This window comes from Denticeps clupeoides, chromosome 6 (genome assembly GCF_900700375.1).
Source record: "Denticeps clupeoides chromosome 6, fDenClu1.1, whole genome shotgun sequence".
In the NCBI taxonomy this organism is placed as follows: Eukaryota; Metazoa; Chordata; class Actinopteri; order Clupeiformes; family Denticipitidae; genus Denticeps; species Denticeps clupeoides.
This window is the reverse complement of record NC_041712.1, coordinates 18,438,722-18,464,854: the sequence shown is the minus strand read 5'-3', so window position 1 is coordinate 18,464,854 and position 26,133 is coordinate 18,438,722. Positions and strand designations below refer to the sequence as shown.

Here is a 26,133-nt window from a genome sequence, read left to right as displayed (position 1 = left end):
CCTGCGTAGTTCCAGAGCCAATAAAAGGCAGTTTAGTGCGAGTATTCCTTTATTCCCCCTCCAGGCCCAAGTCAAGATCAGGCCCTTCTTTAACGGCTTTAATATTAACAACAATGAGAACGGGACATAAATTCAGCCCCGCATCGGGATGCTGCCCCCTTTTAATGCAAAAATGAAATGTGATCTGTGTCTCATCATCAATGACAGACAGACGGCGGAGAAAGCAGCTCTAGGGGCGACATTATAAAATAATACGATAAAAGTAATATTATTAAATAATAAGTTACACAAACTGGCAAGCGTGCAGCAAACCACCCAGCATTAGAGAAGGGGTTTCAAACCCACAGAGGAAAAAGACTGTCTCCGACTTAAAAACAACAATAAATACTGACGGAGACATAACTAATATGCAGAGATAAACACAAAAATGTTATTTTGCAAATAGATGACAAGTTCACTGAGTTAAAACTTGAGTGGCATACATCATTTTCAGTGATTTCTTTCATGGAGAGCGCATATTGAAAGACCTGTGCAGTCTCGCTGGCCTTTTTGTACAGAATAACCTCATTATAAACATGCACCTTGTGAGTAAGATGACACACTCATTTCAACACAGGTTCATTATTGCACATGGGGTCATGGATTAAGCCTACCCTTAGACCAAAAGCAATCTTTCTCCTTTCAAAATCGCTTTTGGTCTAGGAATAATCTATGAATAGGAACCTGACCCATTTTTTTCCCTAATGACTATAATTTTGCACTATTCCCCTTCAGTTTATTGTGGCCACTATTTCACTGGATAGACGTGCAATGAAAACAAAGCCCCATTTTCGTACTTACATTTGAGTGGCTTACATTGATGGCCTTGATGCCCACTGTTTAATAATAATGATGCAGGGTTAAAAGCAGAGGACACATTTTGTTGTGTCACCATGTGCTCTGCTATGCTGTGCATCACAATGACAAAAACAATCACTTTCACTTTACCGTATGCAGGTTGTTCAGCATCTTCGAAATCAGCTTCAATAAAAATCTCCTCGGTTCTTCCACTATATAAATTTAAAATTTAAAAGACTCATATTTCCAAATCTAACATATAAGTATGTTAATTATATTAATATTTAGTAGATTCAGTCTGTTTAAACAGAAGGGGAAAACCATCATTATTTATGTTCTTGGAACACATAATTTATTCAAATATTGTAATGATCAAATCATTTTGAATTTTTATATGAAGTTCAGATGCCTGCTTACACACAGTCTCTTATATGAGAACAAAAGATTATGAGGAACACCACCACAGACTGTTTTTTTGAATATGATTATGACCCAATAAATCTCTGATCAATATGAGAATTAAAAAAAATAAACTTAAACCACATTCGGTGTCTGGAGTCTCCACACGCACTCCTCGTTCAGCGCCCTCTTCTGGACGTGCGGAGTTCTGCCGGCTGCGACGAACCGTCACGTCATCAGCCGCGTCATAGTGGCGCCAGATAATAAAATTAGTTTGTGTTAAAACATTTAAGTGTCATGTACAGCATGTCATTTGCCAAGCATTCGAATCTGGGGAAAAAAATGAATAGTTATTATGGGACTGGCATAAAGACTCTCGAAGCAAGATCAGAAATTTAAAGCATGTTACAGTACATTTAAAAACAATTCATGGATAATGAAAAGCTGAACTATTTAAAAAGAACAATTGTTAAAAAAACACTGAGGCACCCATCATTTTATCATGATTTCTTTATTTAGCTGGACGGACAGTTGTGTGGCCACCGTTCTTCCAAGTTTTGTGATTTTCTGTGACTTGATCTGTAGACCGTTGCTAAAAGGGTCCGGTTTGAATTTGGGCTGGAATGTTCCTTGGAAAAGGCAATATACCCAAAAGAAAAGATAAATGAGAGTTTACTGCCCCTTGGCACTTCATCTATCTTCACCTCACTTCGCAAAAATGCCGGAGGGCCTTTTTATTCTTCTCAAAATAAACTCCAGCACATAAACACGTCACCCAACCCCAGTCTCCCCTGAGGAACGGGACACAGCGGTGAGACGGTTTGGATTCCTTTATTAGAGTTAACAGCGAGCAGCTCCATTCTGCCCAGAATACAAGAGAAACAGATACAGGGTGGACTAGAAACACTGATATGCAGGAGGGGCGGGGCTTAATGTTCCTTCAGCACAGTTTCCAAACGATCTCCTAAAATCAAATTATAAAGAATTCAGTGTTTTAGAACTAGTGCAAAAGAGTCCTATCCATAGAAGCACAGTGTATAAAACGCCTTAAGAAGGGCTACCCTCGTTCATGGCAAGCGGCACGTCTTCTGTTCATACAGGGGAGCGATCCCTGAACCCCAGCCCCTCCCAACCCCAAAGGTGTGCCTGCATGTCACACTGCACAGGTGACAGTAACACATTATCACACAGGTGCTATACTGGAGTACAAGTGGCCTTTTGCTTGGTTTCATTCATAGAAGACAGGACACGTAACAGAGTCAACATGACTCTCTTCATCTTTTATCAAACTTTTTAAATCATACAAGGAGTCCATGACGGATTATTTAAATATATGTCTGTCTCAGAAAACAATGTTCTTAACTTGGCAATGCTCGATGGACAGACGTCTTCAGATGAGACATAAGTACGCAAGTATGGAGGAATGTGAGGAAACTTTATACGTCCCTTTGATTTGTCATGAATTCAGAAATATGGAAATATGGAAAAAAAAAAAGGAAAAACCTTTCTTGTGGCTTATTTTTCTGTCATACAGCTGACCAGAATCCAACAAGACATCTCATTTTACAATCGAATTTTAAACAGAGAGTGGGGAGAGAAAAAAAACACCCAGTCGTGCGAGGCTCGGAGATGCAGTCGTGAGAAATTGTCCTCGGAGCGAGCAAATCCGCTTCTCCCTTTCAAAATGTCACTGCCATCCAACCACAGCCATCAAGGTGGACCTGGCTCTATCAAACGGATTTGAGAGGCCTGAAATAGGAGCCCCGCGTTAGGAGGCCAGGAGGATGAGTCGAAACCCAATGAGTGTCTTCAAAGGGGTTTTAATGAGCCAACGTTTCGCATCTCAAAAAATATCTTGAGAAAAAATAAAGGCCCGACTGTACGAGCCGTCAGCTCTAATTAACGTAGGCCTTGATGTCGGTAAGGGTTAGATGGGGGATTTTATGCGTAGGGACCAGCGCCCTCCAATCAGCTGCCTTCTTGAAGCGATTAGCTGTCCGGGGGGAGTTGGCTCATCTCAATTAAGTTAAAATAAATACACACGCTTAAAAAGCCGCATACTTGAAACCGCACAAAAATAAACACGAACGGGGAGAGGAAAAAAAAAAAACGCGCGCAAACACACTCATATCACAAATCGGAACCAGGCCTCTAATCATGGTTACATCAAATATAGCAGCCCGCCACGCTGATGTATATCGTCATCTAAAAACGGCCCGCGCTCGGTATGAAGCTCATTTGTCTGTGTTCCGCTTATTTATGTATCTGTGACTTCAGGATTTGAACAGCAGCAGCGGTTTCGGGGATGAGAAGACACACAGACGTGCGCCACTGGCCGCCACTGACTGGAAAGGAGAAACGTGGAGTGGTGTGAAGAGGTTAGCTGCCTGTGTATGAGGACAGTCTAATAAAATATTACCCGTTCAGCACAGATACAAGCATTCGTGTGTTAGGGTAAGTTTATTTATATAAAGTCATCCAATGACAGAAAAAAAGAAAGAGGACAGGATGCTTCTACATTCATTTGAAATTGTCTGGGGAGTTTCGTTGCACAACCGGATCTGACAAGATCTGATTTCATTATCTTGGGGGAAAAAAAGGGAATTTTGAACATTAATGAATATGCATCTAAGTACCCCCCCACACACAAACAAACAAACAGATATGCATACACACATAAACACAAACTCACAAATAACAACTGCGTGTGAAACAGGCCACTTGTACTCAGCTGATATCAGTCAGACAGGAGAACCTGTCAGTAGTGGGGCTGGTGGGGGAGAGAGGCGGGGCTTCGTCTCTGCGAGTGAAGTCTGTCCCCGCTCCTCGGTGCTTCTGGAGGCGCGTCCAGGCAGATAACAGCGTGTGCTGAATCTGGAGGAGTGGCTGGGGGAAAAAGAGGAGGAAGAGATGAAGGCTGGCGTGAAGGTAAGGGGTGGGGGTAGAACTTGTCACTCCTCCCGGGTGGGGCTCTCCTCCAGTGTCACTATGGCATCCAGGCCCGTGTTGCTGTCGCTGACAGTCGTTATGGAGACGACAGTGTGCAGCAGGATGAGGACGAGAACGCACAGCTTCAACCTGCCGCTGCACAGCCGAGAAGCACACGACACAGCCTGCCACGACCTCCGCTGCCATGACGACGACCCTTGGAGCTTGGTCAGGGCGCAAGCTGCTCCCACTGCTGGGTCACACCCACTCCATCTGACATCACAACACTCCGGTCCACCTCCGGTCACTGGGTCTTCAAGTAGCCCTGAGGAACAGATGACAGAGGTCATTTGGCACATAAAACAATATGATTATCCAACGCTAGAACATGACAGAACCAATCAAGGCAGGTTCTAGCCACCGAGGCATGGCCACACGGTGGCTATGCTATGCGGTGTTACCTGAAAATCTTTCAAGTCCCAGATTTGCTCGATCCTTGCACAACGCTTGATTGGACTGAGTCTTTCAGAGGCCAAGTTTGTTCCTGAACTTATTATTTTAATGCCGAGCGAGGCAACTTCCATGAACGGGTGTACTTGGTCTGCGAATATCTTTAGAAAACTGACACAGCAACTTCCACATGAATTCATGAATTCCAGAACCTGGGGTTTCCAGCAAAACACTGTCCAGAGCATCGCTCTTCGCTGCTCTTCTGAAGATCTGCATGTCTGAGTTACTTAATTACTTACAGTATCTATGGTCATGCCATAGTCAGGATGCATGAACAGTTTTTTGCAACGTATGCAACATTTCTGTGTTTTTATTTTTGTGGGAAAATAACATCTGAAAGCCACAATTGATCTGTCCTAGAGCATTTATAATATAATCAAGATGCCCCTTATAGTACATTACTAATTTAATGGCTAAAACATGAAAAATTCCATGCAAGACAGGACATATTTCTGTTTGGTTTCAGAGTGTGTTCTAGCAGAGAGACTACTTCACACAACTCCTCACCTTCTTCAGACCTCATTAACCTGTGATTTAATGCTCGAGGCTCCGCTGGAGGCAGTAACACAATCGATATTTGTGTAATTAACACAGATGCACCAGCATTAAGCCCTGATGGTCAGATGATTTCCCAGCACAAGCCCTAAGCACGGCTAGAGGTGCACTTGCCTTCCATAATAATTTGGGGTAATTAGAGGATCAGCCTGGACCCTTCAGGCAAAGTGGGAAAGAGCCTGAAGGACAGAAGACCTCTGCTGGCCCCCTGCCATCTGATTTCAAGATGTTTCTGTTTCTCTTTAAAGATGCTGTAAATGTTAATGTCATATGAACTGACATTGAAGTTCAACTGGCATCTGCTTGAATAGGACACGTTCCTCAACCTTGAGTCATTGCGTTCTATTGTGGCTTTTGGTCCTTTAACATTTGAGCCACTTCAAGCCCAAAACACGACAATGGCACTTGTAAAAAAATACACTTTTTATACAAATTGTAATTAGAGTTGAGGCAAAACTACTATGCTAACCTAACACTGTGTATTAGTGTTAGGGCTTATAATTATGTGCAAAATGTTGAAAGTGTTACCATATATTGCATAAATCACAACGGCATTTTATTTAATTTATCAACAAGTTTTTAAGCTAGTTATATATTCATCATATCATGGGAATCCTACACGCCTATTCGCATGTATCATAGATTGACAATAACAATATTTAATTAAGTATAAGAACAACATATTGCTATGTGTGTATTCATATTAAATTACGGCATTTATCAGACAGCCTTATCCAGAGTGACTTACAATCAGTAGTTACAGGGACAGTCCCCCCCTGGAGCAACTCAGGGTTAAGTGTCTTGCTCAGGGACACAATGGTAGTAAGTGGGGTTTGAACCTGGGTCTTCTGGTTTATAGTCAAGTGTTACCACCCCATTTACAAAAGTATTTATACATTATTTAGTCTGCCTGTTCTGATTATTTAAAAAAAAAAGCTTGCATAAGCATAAGCTTAGGGCACAACAGGACATAAACTGTATTAATATTAGATATGCCCTCATTTGACATCCACCATACTGTGTATTTAACGCTTAAGGCAATTTTGCAGCTTCATATTAAATATGCACCATAAAAATATAACACGACAGCCTTTTTTGCAAGACCAATTTTTAAGCAAACAGCAAATCAGAAAAATAATTTATTTGAATTAAATGGTGCAAAGGCGTTGTCAGGGTTGACTGCAGCTGTGCTCAACACCAGTGGCCAATCCTGACAGCGCTTAAATGCCGGATGTTTCCGCCCCTTCCAGGTCTCCGGCATTTTCGTGAACTTCAGTTGGTAACAGTGTTTGTAATTTGAGTTCTGGCAATCGCCACACGCCTATGGGTTAGTTTTAGTTTTTCTGTATTGTAGTTAAATTGTTTTCGGCCATCACGCCACTGTTTATTTGTATTTATTGTTTGTGTAGTAATAAAAACCCCTTCCCAACATGTCAAACCTCTGCGCTTCCTTCCCCCGTAAGTCCGTAGTCGTGACAGGCGTGCTGTTATTTTAAAAAATTTAATAATTTAACTTATTCACTCAATCTTTATTTTTGGCATTCAAAAAAAAAAAAATTAATGCATTCAATTGGTAGTAGCCTAGTGGGTAAGACACTCGCCTGTGAACCAGAAGACCTGGGTTCAAATCCCACTTACCATTGTGTCCCTGAGCAAGACACTTAAGTTGCTCCAGGGAGACTGTCCCTGTAAATACTGATTGTAAGTCGCTCTGGATAAGGGCGTCTGATAAATGCTGTAAATGTAAATGTAAATGCAAATAAAGGCCATCCAATGTAAAATGTTTGCCAACCAGACCGGTTGAACCCTAGTGGGAGCAGCCAAACAAGGAAGAAGTAACTATATAGAAGAAGAGTTATCTAGAATTTTAAGTACAATATGGTCTTTGTACATGAATTACATACAATACAACACCAGTGGTGGTATTTCTGAATAGCGTGAATTAGATGCTACTACTAATCGTCTCACTGTACATGATCAGTGCGACTGATGAAGGCTGATGCTAATTGTTCCTTAATGGCACTCGACGATCTTCTCCCCCTACAATTTCCTGATGCATCACACATTTCTGCTAGGCACGGGTCACGATCAGCATGGTTTTTTTTTCTGAAATTCGGTTCACATGTTATACTCATATGCATTTCATACAACTTCCATTTCACTGACATGATTGCAGTAATGTGGTAAAGCATGTGGTAAAGCTATCAACGTAATTACAGTATAATTACTATGCAGAAAGTCCGTTTCGCAACCGTTCCGGAGACATCCCTGTACTGCAATTCATTTCCCTGGTGGTTTATATCTTCTCATGCACTACTGCAAAGCAGTTTCACAAATATATATATATTTATATATTTATATATAAAAAGGAGATGTTTCTATATTTGCACTGCAAGAAAACAAGCGCTGGCTTCCTGGGAGCACCCATTTTTTTTACCCAGTCTAAACATCATTGTGAAACACTCACAGAACCCACGTCGCCATGGTCACAGAATAATCGCGCACTCTCCCCTTGTGTCAGCGCGGCGTGAGGCGAACGCACGGGTCGGCTAGCGTTACCTGTACAGATGAAGCTGGATAAGCCTCCGTAGACCAGGTGCGCGTTGTCTGGCAGCACGAAGGGGCAGCTGGTCTGGACCTCCAGGCAGTATTGCTTGCAGGGTATGCGATGGAGACACTGCCTCTGAGAGGCCGGGAAGTACTCTGAGCACAGCCAGGCTTTGTACATGGCCTGGAGGGAGAGAAGAGAGTGGAGAAAATGTGCCTGAGCTGCTTTGCACTTCTGAATAATTCACACGGGTGGCGGCATTGTAGAATGATGGTACCGATCGGCAGAGCCGGCAGCATTGTCTCCGGGCCGAGGGAAGGTGTAAAGATGGCGGGCTGCCATGTGTGAATCTGAGGATTGTAATGGGAGATTTAGCAGAGCCTGATGTGCTTCCTCTGAAGACGTTTGACGGTCGACAGAAATGCGAATGTCGCAATCAGCTGAAACCATCGCTCAGAGGGAAACGGGCAAAGGAGATGGAATGAGGGACTGTGACGGATGAACAGTTGGGGAGGGAAAAAGGAAAGAGGGAAAGACAAATGTGAAAAAGACCACAAAGAGGCAGTAATGTGGTCGAGCAGAGGACTCAGAACCAAATCCCACGCTGGGCTTTTATTCGTCCAGGACCGAACCAAACAATTCATGTTCAGCCTTCATCACTGTCACAATCGTTGATGTCATTGTCAACACAAGCCATATTTTCCTGGTGGGGGAGGCTTTGCTAATGTCACATTCACTACATTCACCCATTTGAATATTGAATTGGAGCCCCGATCATCTGCATGTTTGCATCGGTAGAAGGTTTGGTTTCAAGACGTCTGTAGGTGTTTAGAGAATATAAAAAAGGAAAGAAAAAGATAGGTTGATAGAGTGGTAGTAGCCTAACACACTCGCCTATGAACCAGAAGCCCCACTTACTACCATTGTGTCCCTGAGCAAGACACTTAACCCTGAGTGTCTCCAGGGGGGGACTGTCCCTGTAACTACTGAGTGTAAGTCGCTCTGGATAAGGGCGTCTGATAAATGCCGTAAATGTAAAATTAGATAGATAAATAGATAGATAGATAGACAGACAGACAGATAGATGGACGGACAGACGGAAAGAACTGATAGATATAGATAGACAGACAGACAAATGAAGAAGTAGGGTGAATGAGAGTTGTCAGCTCCTTCCTTTTTATACTTTGGTTATGAAACCATCTTCATTTATCTTCTGAGTTTCACAAGTAAAGGGTGGGTTTCTCCTCTAGCAAACCCTTTCTTGTTTGTATTTATTGATTTCTAAAAAGCAAGAAGACATAAATGTGGTCCCATGCAGACTACAAAGACATCATGGCCCCAGGACTACTGTAGATTCCTCATCAAACCACAATGAAGAAGACTACGGCTGCACAATACCCAAATTATAACTAAAACAAATGACTCAGAGACTTTAAAAAAGCAAGAAAACGATGTGTTTAGTGGTGCATGCTGGGACCTCAGCCCTTCTTCCTCTCTCCCTCGTTCCTTCTTTTCATCCCACGTCTCCCTCGTTAGCCGGAGAAGGGAGTGAGTAATGAGCCCGACATGCGCTCATTGATCTTTGTCTTTAATGATGTTCTTAGCAGCTTCCCTTCACTTCCAACGGCAGTCCAGCCTAATCCCGGATCAAGACCAGATTCCTTAAAATGTCATTTACACAGGTGTTTCATCACCCTGGTGAGAACACACACACACACACACACACACACACACACACACACACACATCTCTGACAGCATGTGAGAACCAGTGGTCAAAATAATTGTCAATACCTCAGCTGACAGTATATTATGTAACGTGAGTGACACGTCTCAAATCTGAAATAAACTATTGCCAGGTATAAAATAATTCTGCAAACAGTACAATGGACTCAAATAATACAAAAAAGACCTAGAAGTAAAAGACACAGCTGCATAAATATGTCTGCCAAATGCCATAAATGTAAGATGTATCTGTAAAACCAAGGACTCCAGCACAGACCAATGCCAGCTTATGTCATGTGATCAATAAAGCCAATTTGGATTCTGGACATCCGGAATGAATTGATCAATGGACACGTGGATGAATGAGTGTAGCAAAAAAGAATAATGCACCAAGACTGCATAAATCACAAGTACGCGGATATACATCATATTCATATTACAGTCCACTTGCTTAGCTGAGCAGCTCATGCATCATTTGTGGTACAAATTTTAAAGCTCATCTGTTTCTAGCGCGAAGAGCCGTAAACAAGTCTGTTCAGTCGGCCCTGGGCATAATGAGAGCACTGTTTGTGAGAAGAACGAAAAAAAAATCCATTCTGTTCTTGGATTTCCCATGAAAACGAACACCTCGGCGCATGGCTGACAGCGCCCACCATCATTTAATCTTTCCAGGAAGCGCGGCCTGAGTATTAGCTACTCTAATTCGCCCTGCGCCTCCCTCCTCGTCCGTTCCCCCCGCCGTCGGTCGTGCTAATGAACCCATTCTCTCCTCCGCAGTCTCACTGTACCTGGGTAACGGTTCAGATTTGACACAAACCCCTGTGCGTAGAAACAATCGTAGAAACAAGACTAACCCCCTTCAAAACCCTTACACAACAGAAGACAGGCTTTCACGTGCAAAGAAAACCTTTTAAAGATGTTCGTCGAAGAGATGAGATGTGGAGATGAGACGCAGGTGCCAGCAGCGTCCAGCAGAGGGCGGTGTACAGCAGACTATCACGGCTACCGTGGGCCGCAGCAGGGAGGCTTCGAAGATGTGTCTCTGCAGGGTAGGTCCTGCTGTTTGTTTTTTTTTTTTTTTTTTTTTTTACACGCTGCCACGATGAAGCACGTGTGAGACCTGTATTGCTGACAATGTTCAGAAGCTCCGAACACAGGCCCGTGGACAGACAGGCCACAGCTCGTGCTCAAGCACGTCCCCTTTTTGGCCCCTGACTTGATAAGTTTCACTTTTATAAGACATATTATTTTTCAGTTCAATTTTTTTTTGTAATTATAATTGCAGTAGGGTGGTAGTAGCCCTGAATTAAACACTCGTCTATGAGCCAGAAGACCACAAATACACAGGTTGAAACCTCACTTACCAGCATTGTGACATGGGGACTGTCCCTGTAACTACTGATTGGATAAATGCCGTAAATGTAATAAATGTAAATTTAGGCTCATTGTCATGGCAACATTTACAGTTAACGCAAATTATTTGCCACTGACATCAGTACACAAAAACGGACCCATGAAGTGAATTTTCACCTCTCAGAGAGGTGGGGAGCCCTTGAGGTGCATGATGGAACTAGAAATCGCTGCATTAGTCATCCCTCCACGGCTGTCGGTGCACTAATGAATGAATTCTGAAAATGGTGTCCCCGTGTGCCCCAAGTGAGTGCCATAATTCTGCCTTCTTGCTGCTCGTCCTCATGTCACCTCACAAGGACAGCAGCAGTGAGCATTTTAACTGGGCTCCGCCGTTTTTTTTTTTTTACGCGGCCCCGCCGGAGTAAAAACGCATTTTCTGGTACTTGCGTTTATCCGGTTGATTAGTTATGAATCACGCCGAAATGTGTATTACGAACCAGCGTGACCTCGTGTGACCTTGGTGCGACCCTAGAGCGGAAACTCCACTCGAGAGGCCCCGTGATACAGAACCGCGGTGAGGTCCGGGCTCAGAGGCGCCGAACAGCGCCCTCGGCTGTCAGCGTGATACGATTGTGGACGGAGCAGGTGCTCAGCAGCATACTGATCTCAGGGATTTATTAGCGCTAATTTCGCCGTTTGTGGTGAAAAGTCTGACGGGAGGGGAGGTCGATTGCGGCGGGGAGGACCTTCCCGCCTAAATGCTCCCTCACAAGAGTCCCCACAATGCACCCAACACACAAAACGACACCATTTTAACTCTTGTGTTTTGTGCGCCGCCTCCACCGATCCTTGGGCTCCACCGTCGCAGCAATTTTTGTCAAACCCTGTCCTTCATATTCAGCAATGCCTGCACACAGTCACAAAAACACACACACACACACACACACATGCTTTCCTCCTGTCGACTCCCCCAGTCACTCATTGTGGCCGCAGTGTTAATGCAGCTCCAGCAGCAGTGTGGATGCGGGCGGAAGGGGCATTTTAATGAACTAGCAGGAGCATCTGCTTCCAGACACACACACACACACACACCTCCCAAATTCAGACTGGCCTCAGCAAACGCTGCACGGGTCTAATGGAATTTCCCAAACTGTCAATTATTTGTTACACCCCCCTTTCAATTACCAGTACACCACTCCCGGGACGACTGCTTACCAGGGCAAGAATGGTTTATTAGGAGGGTGAAGAAGGTTAATATCATCCCATTAATCTCATTTACTCACTGTGTGATATTTACTCATGTTACATTAAAAAAAGAGGGGGGTTACGATGGGATAAAGCCCTCATCTGTACTGAGTAGCGATAATTACGGAAGCCTCTGGAAAGCCATATTACCGGTAAAGCCTTCACTGGCTGCTCTAAATTGAAACAAATCCTGTCTAATTGTGATTATTCTCCGAGCCTTATAGAGAGGGGTTGCTAGGCACAGGCTCTGGTATCTATGGAGACAGCAGACTCCCCTGATCTGCCATCCTAAGGGGAAGGAGGGGGGCTGCGGGCAACCCGCCTGCCTCTCAGCTGATCCGGGATCAGCAGAGCGCCGCGTTCCTCAGGCCAGCGGCCTTCTGGCTCGCTTCCTTGGACGGGCAGATGCACCGCCCCATCATGTGCAGACCCACCCTTCCCCCTGGGGACGATGTGCAGGCTCCACCCTCTGGAGACCAGTCACCTTAGAGATGATCCTAATCATTCAGAAAATGTAATTAAGACTAATTAAATCTGCATAGAAAGCATTGTGCAGCCCAGAGTGCACCAACAAGGTTCTTCATCTGACAGAAAGGAACCCAGATGGGCGCTGACAGCACCGCTTTGAAGTGATTCGGGGAGCTGACAAAATGACCTTATTCTCACTTTTATCACCCGCCAGATTAACATTTAATGTCATAGCTTAGCACAGCGCGGCCGATAATTAAATAATCAATCAGCTGCCACGCTGCCGTACCCGCATGCTTTTATGGAGATTATAGTGAAAATTACGGCATTGAATTATTGATGAACGCTTCATATTCCTCCCGCAGTCTGTGTCTTTAAGCTGCAAAACCTGGGCGCTACAGATGTTGGGCCAGCAGCGGGTGAGGATCGTGTGGGAGGGAGAGGTGCACTGCCACCCTTCCCACACCAATTAGGGGTGGCCTGGACCGCCACGCGCGAGTCCGTGCCGCTTTGAAGTCAGGGAGCAGGCCTTTGGTGATAAATGAGGCTGTGGCTGATTTGGTTACTCCAGCCTCGCAACCTGCTCTGTTACAGCTCAGGTCGAAGAACCGGTCACGGCAAAAAAAACAAAAAAACAACACACACACACTCACACAAATAACTGCATTCAAAACGTAAGAAATGAAAAGGGCCCGGTCTTACAGCATTTCTCAGGCTCACTGTCTTGCACGGAGCGACAAAAATCAATGATTCATTACTGGCTGTAAATGGACACCCACCAGGGTGAGGCAGATATTGAACAACGTGACGTATTTTTCCATATTGAAATTTATTTCGAGCTAAATGTGTGTGCATTTGGGCTGCAGCCACGGAGGTCTATTTTCCTCGGGGCACAAAACGTTATCAAACACGAAAAATAAAATGCATCCATCATTTCTTAGCCAGTTTCAGGATACATGCACGGCACAGAAATATACGATGTAGGCTTGTTTCTCCAAGTACTATATGCACAGAAAAAGTCAACAAGAAAACTTGTCTCTGTCATGATCTCATATTTTGGTGAGGTACGCGTCACCTCTTGACAGTTATCAAGATGGTCTATGCAGCAAGAATCAATATGTCCATTACTGGCCCAAGCTGTTCATTGAACATCTGTGAAAAGTAATTCAGAAAAAAAAAATCATTACACATATTGATTACGCTAAACTCAGTAACCTTAGGTATTTAAATGAACCTTATAATAGATTTTATTCATTATGGATCATTGCAGCATATATTTTCTTGATTTTCAATAACTAATTTCACGAGCGCAACATCACCTAATTATAAACTTTCATGTGACCCAGCAGCAAAAAAAAAAATGTTTTTTTGCTATTAATACTAATTGGAATGAAGTCCTGATGGATTGATAATCTGAACCATGGAGCTGCATGGTTCCCAATGCACCAGGGATCAATATTTAATTATTAGCTCATTTTAATTAAAAATACATTGATCCAATAATGTGCCAATCAATAATTGATATATCATTCAATTACAATATCACTCTTCATGACCATTTAATCCAGACCTGAGGACACTGAGCGCAGGATGTGGGCACCAGCCCACTGCAGTGTTATTACATCAATATAGTGGAATAATACATATAATCATTGTATACTGATTGCAAGCTGGTTTAAAACTGAATATCTGCCCCACCCTCGCAATGGCTTGGACTTGGACTACATGGCAGACCTGTATGCCGCATATCACCATGCTGTACAAAGGTGGGATTAACCCGCTCACATTAATTCTGCCCCCCGTCAAGAGTCCCTCTGTGCGCGAAACGCCGCAGCCGGCCGACTTCAGTCACCAGAGCGGCCCTTTGCCCCGGGGCCACTGGGGGAAATCCCAGAGATCATAGCACTTCATTACCATCGGAGCCATCTGATCCTAAAAGCGGCCGCTGGCAGATCACAAACAAAATCAATCGGCCGCATGGTGCAGCGCTCTGGAAAGGCAGGGAAACCCGTCCACCGCCGCCCGAGTCCACGGATCTGGACGCGACGTGTCACCTTCGCTGGCTATGGGAAGCCCTTCCATCAACATGCATTGCCATAAATATCCCGCTCTTAAATCAGAGTGCTGAGATTCATGTGGTTGTCCCACTCTGCCAATAATTGCAGGCTTTGTGAACCAAAATGGTCCGTGGATTCTACACGTTGGTCTTGGGTCCAAACGACAAACCGCAATCATTTGAACACGATGGCACCGTGGCCCCGATACTAGCCCACTTACATCACAGACTTCACAGAACACGAAAATAACAACAGAGTTGCAGGATCCCCCGGTTGTGCTCCTGCAGCATGTTAAAATCATGAGTTGCACTGCCACCTACAGGCCTGGCATACATACTACAAAATGTTCATTTTTTTAACAAACATAATTTCCCCCCAAAAGTGTCACTGTGTGCATCGGGTCTAAGTGGTTTAGAAGAACAGCCTCAGGCCGCCTCCCCTCTGTCTCTACACTCATGTGCCGGAAAGAAAGACAAGATGTGGAGAGAAAGAACTTTATACTCTTTTGTGTGGAGGTTTGGTGTGTCACCAGCTATTTTCACCCACGGCTGATATTTGCGTTGAGCCGGGGGTGGGGACGGAGCACAACACTGTCATTATGACAAACACCGGCAACGCGGCCATTCACGTACTGTACAATCACATTACACACAACGCTACACACAGCTTGACAGCCACTTATTTACCCGCAAGCCGGGAGACTTTGGGGGAATCCGGACGGAGAAAACGGAGCCACACTGTGCCACTGTCGGCAGCGTTAATTAATCTGACACACAAATCAATTCCCGTTTGATTCGTGGGCAGGATGCGGTAGATCACCGCGATCGCCTTTCTGGGCTTTTTTTCTGAAGCGGATCCATTAGCAGTAGGACTGTGTCAGAGGAGCCGACAGCCGCCAGAACCACGCAGCAACGGCGTCCCTCCGCGGGATTTTAATTACCCGTCACAGCCACTCCTGCTGATGAAAAAGGAGGGTGACAGAGGCGCGTCTACAGTTACACACTCAGGTGCCACGGCCCCGTCCTTCAGCCATAGCCACTTCATGTCTTATTACTGAAAGTAGATCACGAGCAGATTCTGTTTCTGAAAATAAAATCAACTGCCCCAATTATTCACGTGGTTCTCTCTCTCTTGCACTTTAATAAAATGTCAGCGCTCCTTATTTGTGATGACGGCTCTGCAGATATGTTTTTGGTGTCGAAATCTAACATGCAATTTAAATGCATGGCAACGATATCGATTCTGTTTAAAAAAATTAAATAAAAAATCAGACAGCTCTGGAATCTGAAGCCTGGGAGAGAAATGGCAAGAAGTCAGAGCTGCAAGAGCAGAGTGTCGCCAACGAAGTTGTCCACTCAAGGCCCCAGGCAGGAAAAGGAGTCTGGGCTCTGGAGGTTGTCCAAGCAAATACGAGACGCCTGTCAGAAGCAGAGAGAAGCCCAGGAGCCGCTTCATGCTGTTCCCCTTGCTTGTCTTGGGTCTCACCTTCACCCACGTGGCCTGTGTTCATGAGGCCCGGCGTATCTGGATTGTGACTGACATTCGGATTATTATCCCTTTATACGCATTCTACGCAGTTTAAAAAAAGTCACTCACTCTTGAAAAAGATTCACCCAGGTTGAATATTCCTCCAGCAAGAACAGGAACTAAAGGCAAAAAAAACATGCCACGCCACGTATTCTATAATGGATGGGCTTACCAGACACTTTTCTCATACAGATTGTTTCTTCAAAAGCCATCAGACTGGGATTCATGTTCAATCACAGAGCACGGAATTGCATGTGTCTGGTAGAACAGTCGCCTGTTATTTAAAAGCAGCCCTCTGTCGACCACAGCACCCTCAACTGATTCAGGAACCTGGTCTGTAAACTTTTGCTGTCTTCCTAGACCTCTTAATTAAGCTCGTCGATACAAATAGGGGAGAAAATGCAACCATTTTATTCCCACTTTGGAGAAAAAAATACCTTTTGCACACTTACATTCATGTAAAACGTTTGCTGATAAATTTCTTAGAGCTATGTCATTAGTTTAATGATCCTCCCCCTCCCATGGACTTTTCTCCCCCTGCTGTCTGGAATAGGTTTCAGAAGCTTCAGCACCACCACCCAACCAGACACTGAAATCAGTCAGACTGGTAAATAACTGGATGTGAACTATTTATATGAATGATATTATATAAGCAAAGATGGAATTATATTATGCATTTACATTTAAGGCATTTGGCAGACGCCCTTAATGACAATATCACAACGTGCTTACAACGTGCTTACAACGTGCTTACAACGTGCTTTCAAGTTACCATCGATGAAGAGATCAGTTTTGGTTCATTAGGACCCCAACTATGAATACAAACTTTTATTCACTCTGTTGTAGATTCTGTACACAAGTTCGACATCAAGAAAGTTACAAGTTCATCTAAATATTCTTTAAAGAGGAAGGTCTTGAGCTGTCGTTTGAAGGTGCTCAGTGACTGAGCTGTTCTGACCTCGAGGGGAAGTTCATTCCAACAACGGGGCCAAGACGGAGAAGAGTCTAGATAAATGTCTTTACCTTCAGAGATGGAGGGACAACTCGAGCAGTACTGGAGGCTCGGTGTATACGAGGTGCAGTGCGAGGTGTAATAAGGGCTGTGAGGTAGGATGGTGCTACTCCATGTTTGGCTTTGTAGGCCAGCATCAGTATTTTGACTCTGATGCGTGCAGCTACTGGGAGCCAGTGGAGGGAATGTAGCAGAGGGGCGGTGTGGGAGAATTTAGGAAGGTTGGAGTATGAGTTGTAGAGGTCGGATGGTACTTAGAGGTAGACCAGCTAGAAGGGAGCTGCAGTAGTCCAGTCGTGAGATATACCACATAACACCCTCACTGCAAAAAAGGACTGTCGCTTTAAGACCAACTATTCCAACAAAAGAGCTATTACATTGTCTGTACAGCGTTTATATTATTCCTACTCTATTGCATCACATTACATGTCGTTTAAACATTTTGTTTGTTGCACTATTTGCACTACTACTGAATTTAAAGTTTTGCACTATAGTGGCTAATCTGCACTTTATGTCTTGTCTTCTGTAGTAAATTGTCACAACATTGGCCCCAAATACCATTTCCACCCTCAGCGTTCTTATAGCTTGAATATTATCTTCACAGCTACAGGAACTCGCAAAACTAGCGGATAAGCTGTTACCTGAAAAATAGGATATTGAGCAAATTAGACAGCCTGGCAAAGTCACATTTATTCTGATATGAAGTAAATTGTTGGCATCTAACATTCCGAGATGTGAAGCCATAAATCACACGTTCTCATTTCAGTAAACATGCCTGCCAAATCAATGATGGACTGGATCCATCAATCCCAACGCGGGCAAACAAGAGCATCGGCAGCCAGCGCAGGCCGCCGCGGCCTTGTGGCTGATCCGGAGAAAAAAAGGCGCGGCATTCCACCTGGAATTTAAATGCGCAATTTGAAGCACTCAATCAAAGCCTCTCCAACTCGGCGCCTTTCATTCAGCGAGACGCATCTATTTTTACTTCATAAAACCTGCGACTAACTTAAGTAGGGCTATAGCAGCACGCCGCCTCATATATTATACATTTCACCAATTACACTTCACAGTACTTTCATTATAAGTGATGAAAGGCCTTTGGGCTGTAAGAGGGACGGGGAGACGTCTGAGAGATGGTGGCAGATCATGCATAGAGATAACGTTTGACTATGGGAGAATTTAGAAAAGCCGAAGACGGCGAGACAAGGCGGACGCCAGACAAGAGGGAGCGAGTTACGTGGGAGGGACGGACGGTGGCTGGGCAACCCTGACTGGTGATTTGTATGCGTGGGCACCGTACGCTGACTTTATGCGAGATTAGGGGCGATTAAACATTGATTTTGATTAGATGCGTTGGTCTCTGGCTGCCGTCTGCAGCAGGGCGGCGCATAAATAATTTAGCGCATAAATGTTCGGCATCGTGCGGCCTGCTCGAGCCCATTTACAATACACACTACAAATCTAGGCCAGTGCGTTCACTGATGTCCAACATGTCCAGGAAAATGTCAACACAAGTAAAGTCAAGTGATTGTCACAGCAGCACAGCACACGGTGCACACAGTGAAATTTGTCCTCTGCATTTAACCCATCGCCCTGAGTGAGCAGAGTCACCCTTGCTACTGTGAACATGAAGCGATGAAGTTAACAACAAAGGCATAAAATTAAAGGTAATTATAACCTTAGGATTTGTGTATTATTTGGGGTTTGCACAGTTGTAGGGTGAAAACAGTGATAAAAAGAACACTGCATCTGTCTGGGCTCCCTCATTCATTCAATTTACTTTTGAGTAACTTTAATCCAAGGTTCCAGACTTTATTTAGCTTATTGCGCTATGGCTCGCTGACATAAGGACTGGAGTTTTTAAAAAGTTCTCTGATTCCTTAAAGGATAAAGGTCTGAAAGGCCAAGAAAACGTTCTGAAACAACTGCATATAGGAATGTTAGAAAAGCAAAAACAAAACCGGGTCTGACTTAGCAGATTCTGGCCTGATGGTGAACTGTGCAGTGTCTCCTCCCCAAGCACGGCCTTCATGGTAGAGTCACCAGAAGAAAACCGTCCCTGCATCCTAGACACAGCGTTTCTGCCTTTTGCAAATGATGTGCTGCTGAGAAATACGTTGCTGAATTCTAGAGAAAAAACAGCATGGGGGCTGGATCGATCACGCTTTGGCCTTGACTTGCAGCCAGTGGCGGCAGGAACATTTCATGCACCGTCAAACCATCCGTAGAAAAGTTAACAAGGGGATGGGTAGTACAACAAGAGGGTGATGTGAAACACACCACAAAATCTATTACCCAGTACCTCAAGAGGGGCAAGCAGAAGGCTCTGCCATGGCCCTCATGATTCCCAACCTAAACATCACTGGGAAAAAAAAAAGATCTCAGATCTCGGTATTGTCCAGGAATCTTCCAGATTCAGACGTCATTTACAGGAATGAACTGGTGAAAAACACGGACACCGACGAAATAGAAAACTGAGCCTGTAGGTGTAACATATTTTAGACATTTTAAGCAAAGGTACTCAAACATGTCACAGAATAATGTGGGTCACAATAAGAATAGTCAGCACTGGGAAGAAAATGTCAAGGGAGCTTTCTTTTCAGAACCAGTCAATTTTGAAAATGAACAGCGCCTTCGTGGCAGGTAGCGCTTTCCTCCTGCCTCATCACCCTAAAATCAAAACACGTTATTACTGGAGGTTAGAGGTGCGTGTGAGCCTGTGTTCAGGAGAACTGGTAATTGAGGTGTACGCCAGTGGAAGATGGACAGGGAGTGGACTGGTGAGACGTTAATTCCGGCGAGGGCTTCTCAGCCATCTTGACATGATCATTAGAGAGATGGAGTGCCCTGGAAGGCCCTCTGCTCCGGAACACAGTATGAGCATAGCACAGTGAGATGTTTGTCCTTGGAAAGAGCAATAACTCGTCCACTCCCTCTCTCTCTGTGTGTGTGTGTGTGTGTGTGTGTGTGCATGTGTTTCAGATGGCAATCTGGAAGATCGCTGCGCGTACCCTTGTGGCCTGTCATTTTAAATACATCTCCATCTCTGAGATCAACATAAACTCACTTACCAGACACACACAGGAAGTTGGCACGAGAAAGAGCGAGAAACAAAAGACCGCGGCGAAGTGTGGAAACTAACGAAGACTGGCAGCCAGCTGGCTGAAAGCAAAGGCTTCCTGAGTCAGAAGTCCAACACTGCACTTCCTCCACATCCTCATCCCTCCCTCTGTTTACGAAATGATGAATAAATCGAATCGGTCATCATGATTGGCTCGTTGTCATAGCAGCCATTAGCCCAACCCATTAATAAACCTGTTCGTCCCTGCCTGTGTCTTGGATGTCAACTAATACTTATTTAAAGATTTAATTTTCCTTCCCACCGAGTCTGATATTGTGGACTGATTTACTTGAGGGGTGCCATTTGTACATCCATTGTCTCTGCATCACCAGGAGTTAGGTTTGATTCCCATTCCCCCATGATACCATAATGGAAAAAGAGATGTAAATAAACTGCTGTCAGTGTTGGTGGGAATGGGGTGCAAAACTCCAAAAATGTAGTGAACATGGGACCTTAGCAGCTACTTCATAAGTTCATGACGTGATTTAGAGAAAACTACTTTAAGCTGAAGTCACATGTTGGTACCAGGGTTGCCAGATCCAGCTCAGTTCATGCCAGACGCTGAAGTCGTTCTGTCAGTCATGCTTGTTGCCATGTTGAAAGTAACTTCAAAATATCTGGCTAGGGGCTTAGTCTCTAAAAAAAGAGAGAGAAATAAAAAAGAAGCCCTGCGGTGGTAGTTTAAATGCCCTCCAATAAGTCCTGTCACAGTCGCTCAATCCTGCCTGTTCCAAACGGAGACCTAGAGGCAACGCTTCCCAATCTTTGCTCCTGTCACAAAGCATAGTCTCCATCGCGCCATGACGCCTGAAATGACAAACCTGCCATCAGTCAGGCTTCAGGGACAGACAGGAAGGGGAAACAGGTCATTTCCTGACAGGCCTGTCTCACACACACACACACACACACACGCATGCATGACACACTCGAGCAAAATACGCGACAGCAGGCCGAATGGCTGCTCTTGCCAAGCATTCGTCTCCGGTAAAGACGTCAGAACAAAAACACGATGCGCGATTTGTTTATACGCTTGCGCATGCGGTGGTGCCGCGTGTGCGCGTTTCCAGTCTTGTAATAGCCGCGCTGAAGGCGAATGGCGGCAGGAACAGGAATCATTGGGAACAATGGGGCAGTCCGTGGGGTCATGTTCAAAATCGATTCACATTTCTCAAGTTCACTTTCACTTTTCAAAGCCCGCAGGCAACAAATACTTTGCCTTTAGTGGAGGTGCTGTTGGTTCCCTGGGCCGCTTGTCGTGGGCTGTGGTGACAGCAAAACCTATGGAGACAGTTTCAATAGTCGCGAATAAATCGTTATTCATTATCATAAGTCATTAATTACCTTTCTGAATATTGTTACGTTTGTATTTTAGAATAACAAAACTAAACTAAATCTCCATACAAACCCTCTCTGGTGTGCTGCTGTCCAATAATGCACATTTTATGGCTGCGGAGTTGCTAACGCTACATTAGAATGACAACATATTAACTACAATTTCACAAACGGACAGTGATTCCCTCATCTGATTTCCAGAATCTGATTGGAGGCTTATCTGGATCAATGAGCATGAACACCTAAGGCCTGGATGGGCCTTCACTACACAGAAAGTGTATAAAATAAGAGAAAATCGCACGGAAGGCTATTAGCTTAGCAACAGTCTAGTGGCTAACGCTCGCTTATGAACCGGGTTCAGGCTTACATTTACATTTGCAGCATTTATCAGACGCCCTTATCCAGAGCGACTTACAATCAGTAGTTACAGGGACAGTCCCCCCCTGGAGCAACTTAGGGTTAAGTGTCTTGCTCAGGGACACAATGGTAGTAAGTGGGATTTGAACCTGGGTCTTCTGGTTCATAGGCGAGTGTGTTACCCACTAGGCTACTACCACCCTTAAGTCACAGGTTCAGACCCCACTCACTTCCACTGTGTCCCTGAGCAAGACACTTAACCTGGAGTTGTCCTGGGGGGGGACTGTCCCTGTAACTACTGTTGCTCTGGATAAAGGCGTCTCCTAAACGCTGTAAATGTCTAAATGTCTAAAATGCGCATCTTCTCCTTCTTACTATTTTAGTCGATTGCAGTGGATAATGTGGATTAAGACCCACCCGAAGTTTTCAATCACCAAGGAACAGCTTCGATGCGGGCCATTTTTCAGATGCATTGGACTAATTGAAAATACCTCCATACCCAGAAACAGGCATTCCGTAAACCAACTGTAAACTACTCTGTTTGAGACGTCCCTATACGTACCTTGTTCATTTAACAGATTCCTGAGGCCTAATTTAAGTAGTCTGGCCAGGAAGTGCACGACGAGTGTAATTGTAGCCGGACTGAAAATGAGAGTGGATAGTTAGATAGACTACAAATCAGTGGGCGGTCGCATCATCATGCCAAACATTCCTAAAAATATGAACAATTTGTAGGACGTACATTTGCATTACATCCCGACCTAGTAATTGGCTGGGATCCCCAGAAATGTCTGCCAGACAAACACAGGCCTGTTTGAGTAAGTTAGAGTAAGAGTAAGTACGGTACAGGCTCTTTTAACCTCAGCAGCCCTCTGAAACCATCCTGTTTCCCGACTGACCGTGATCTGCAGTGAAGATCCAGACACGTGCCGCTCACTGTCTGAACCTCCTGAATGTCAGAGCCGGGGGGAAGGAAAGCAGACGTGATCTCCTGCGGCTTCCCCTCGCGTGAACCTTAAAGCTATTTGTGGACTCGTCTCCAAACAGTGGAGGGGTGGGAGCTGTGCACCCACGTCTCACCTCACCTCGCGTCTCTCTCTCTCTCCCCCTCCTGCATAGGCTCACGTTCCCGTGTAATGTCTGGAGTGCTCGTGCTACGTCTGAGTGTGTGTGTGTGTGTGTGTGTGTGTGAGTTTGAGTAAACGCCGGTAGCAGCAGGGAACCTGGAGCATTAAATCCCTGTAGGGGGGCAGACTAAATAAATAAGGGTGGTAGTAAGGGGCTGTAGTAGCCTAGTGGGTAACACACTCGCCTTTGAACCAGAAGACCCAGGTTCAAATCCCACTTACTACCGTCGTGTCCCTGAGCAAGACACTTAACCCTGAGTGTCTCCAGGGGGGGCGACTGTCCCTGTAAATACTGATTGTAAGTCGCTCTGGATAAGGGCGTCTGATAAATGCTGTAAAAACTCGCACACACCCCCACCTGTCTTTGCCGGTGTCCCATCGTGTCACCGCATCAGGTACTACCAGCACGCCCAGGCCCTGACTGGCCACAGCTACGTACTCTGTACGTTAGTATCTCCGCAAAATAGCTAGCTGTCTACCTGCAGAACATAACTTTGCTGCCCTTTTGGATCCTCATATAAAGTGGCCTGTGGTTAGTAAAAATATATCATTTTCCGCAGAATATCTATTTTTCTATGTGCTTTATGTTTATGTTTTCTATGTGCAAATGTTTGGAGACACCTAATTAGTGGATTTTGAAGAATTATATTAAGTATTTTAACTTCATGATTGTTTGGTTCACAAGTGTCGCTGTTTCATGAGATGCTTATTAACGTGAGTGAAGGACAAGAATGTGTTCAGACGGTTGGAAACCGTCCTCGTTGTCCAAATGAAGGTGGTGAAGAGAAGCCAAGAGTGTGAAATGCTGCAAACGCACAGCAATGCACAGCAAACGATTACTGCTTTGGAGAGACTCGAATGTTGATCTTTTCTAAAAACTTAAACTTGGTCGCTGTTTCATTGTTTGTTACATAACCTCACGTGTGTCATTTCACAGTTGTGTGTCCTCAATGTCGTTCTAAGCGAGTAAGTGGAAGGTCCAAGCCTTTGACTGGAAGTGTATCCAACCGTGGTGGCCTAGCGGCCCCGTAATCAGAAGGTTGCCGGTTCGAATCCTGAGCCGCCAAGGTGCCACTGAGCAAAGCACCGTCCCCACACACTGCTCCCCGGGTGCCTGTCACTAAGGGTGATGGGTTAAATGCAGAGGACACATTTCGTGTATCACAATGACAATCACTTCACTTTCGTCTGTCTACACGGATCCGCCTCTATTCTTCACCCACTCTTCCCATCTAAGGAAAGAACTTGTATAATTCCGAAGGCCTCTCACCAGACTGCATGGACGACCCCGCCAGTTTATTGTCGTGTCACGTGACACCAACACATGGGTACGGGGCAGCGGTGGCCTAGTGGTTAAGGAAGCGGCCCCGGAATCAGAAGGTTGCCGAATCCTGAACCGCCAAGGTACCACAGAGGTGCCACTGAGCAAAGCACCGTCCCCACACACTGCTACCTGGGCGCCTGTCACTAAGGGTGATGGGTTAAATGCAGAGGACACATTTCGAGTATCACAATAACAATCAGAAGGTTGCCAGTCCGAATCCCGATCGGTACCAAGGCGAGCACGGCTGCCCACTGCTCACCAAGGGCGGTGGTTAAAAGCAGAGGACGCATTTCGTTGCGTCACCGTGTGCTGCGCTGCAGTGCATCACAATGACGATGCGTGGAATTCTTGTGTACCGTGTGTCTGTGTGCATGCCCTGCTCCCCCTCACCTTGCAGTGCTCCGTCCGCGATCTGACGGAGTAGTCCTCCGATAAGTACTTGAGAAAGAGGAGGTCGAACTCCTCGTATTTTTCCTGAGCGTGTTGGTCGAGCCTGACGTACGCCTGCACGCAGGCGCTGCACACGTCCCCGTCCCCCTCTCCGCCGCCGAACAGGTCCCGGATGACGTTGGCGAGGCTGCAGTTCAGGCCGTCCGGCCTCGCCATGCCCTGCAGCAGGTCGGACACCGAGTAGGCGTCGCAGAACGCGAGGCTGAGATTGCGGAAGTAGTCCAGGAACATCTGGGGCGACGCGGCCGCGCTCCTCTGCCGATGCAGCGCCGCGCAGGCGGACTCCAGGCGCGCCCGGCTCTGGTGGTCGGTGCACCGGGTCAGGTTGCCGAGGAAGCCCCCGCATTTGTCCCCCGCGAGGTCCGCCGGGGCCCCGTCGGTGCCGTTGGGCCAGGCTCGGCGCGGGCTCCGCTCCCTGGAGCGCAGCTTAACCCCGGCGCACAGCCAGAGGTGGTCGGAGAGGAGGACGGTGAAGAACAAGAGGGACGCCAGAGACATTCGCCATTTCTGGACCCTCTCGGAGTCGGCACAGGGCTTATCGCTTTGTTTGGGCGCACAGCAGATTTTCAGCACGGCGTCATCTTCCCTTCGACACATCCAAGCACCCCTGATCATATTTTAAGGGGGTGTGTGTGTGTTTGGGGGGGTGGGGGTGGTGGTGGCTTTGTCACCTCCGCAGTAGATCCCCCGAATTCATACAATGTCACCTACCTCGTTTGCAACATGATGTTGGTGTTTGGAGGCGTTTGTCCGCGGCGCGCAATGAACGGGCTGTCCAAAAATAAAAATTTAAAATTAAAAAAAAAAAGAGGCGGGGGGGGACCGGGGAGGGGACGGGACTTTAATTCTCACGATCCATCGGCACCCTCAACACCCTCGGCGCCCCCGATTCACCCGCCGACGTCCCCACCACGGTGCCGGAGCGCCGCCCGCCAGCGGATGTTTCTCTCCTTCCCAGCGTGATGTGGAGAGACGAGTCTCCCTCTCATCCTCGCACCCCCTCCTCCCGCTCGCCGCCTCAGTCTGTCGCCATCTTCGCGTTTTGCACGGGGGCAGGAAAAAGAAGAGAGAAAAAAAGAAAGGAAGGAAGGAAGGAAGGGAAGAAAAAAAAAAAAAAAAAACCTTGAGACGTTTTAATTGGAGGCGGGGATGGGGCGCCTGCGCGCTCCCGAGCGCCTCACCTTCTCCTCCGCCAACCCGGGTGCTCCATTCATCCCCAACTTTTCATTCATCCCTTCCCCTCCGCGGTGCAGGTGACG

At 45.8% G+C, this 26,133-nt stretch overlaps 1 protein-coding gene across 1 annotated transcript; it reads right to left on the bottom strand.

The window, feature by feature from the left end:
- Positions 1-1,922: 1,922 nt before the first annotated feature.
- nalf2 (NALCN channel auxiliary factor 2) lies at positions 1,923-25,672 on the bottom strand. The gene is made up of 3 exons (XM_028984746.1): positions 24,815-25,672; positions 7,789-7,960; positions 1,923-4,489 (listed from the first exon to the last, which is right to left on the bottom strand). The coding sequence occupies exons 1-3, from the start codon at positions 25,487-25,489 to the stop codon at positions 4,188-4,190; spliced, it is 1,149 nt and encodes a 382-aa protein (XP_028840579.1). The 5' UTR covers positions 25,490-25,672; the 3' UTR covers positions 1,923-4,187.
- Between the last annotated feature and the right edge of the window lie 461 nt (positions 25,673-26,133).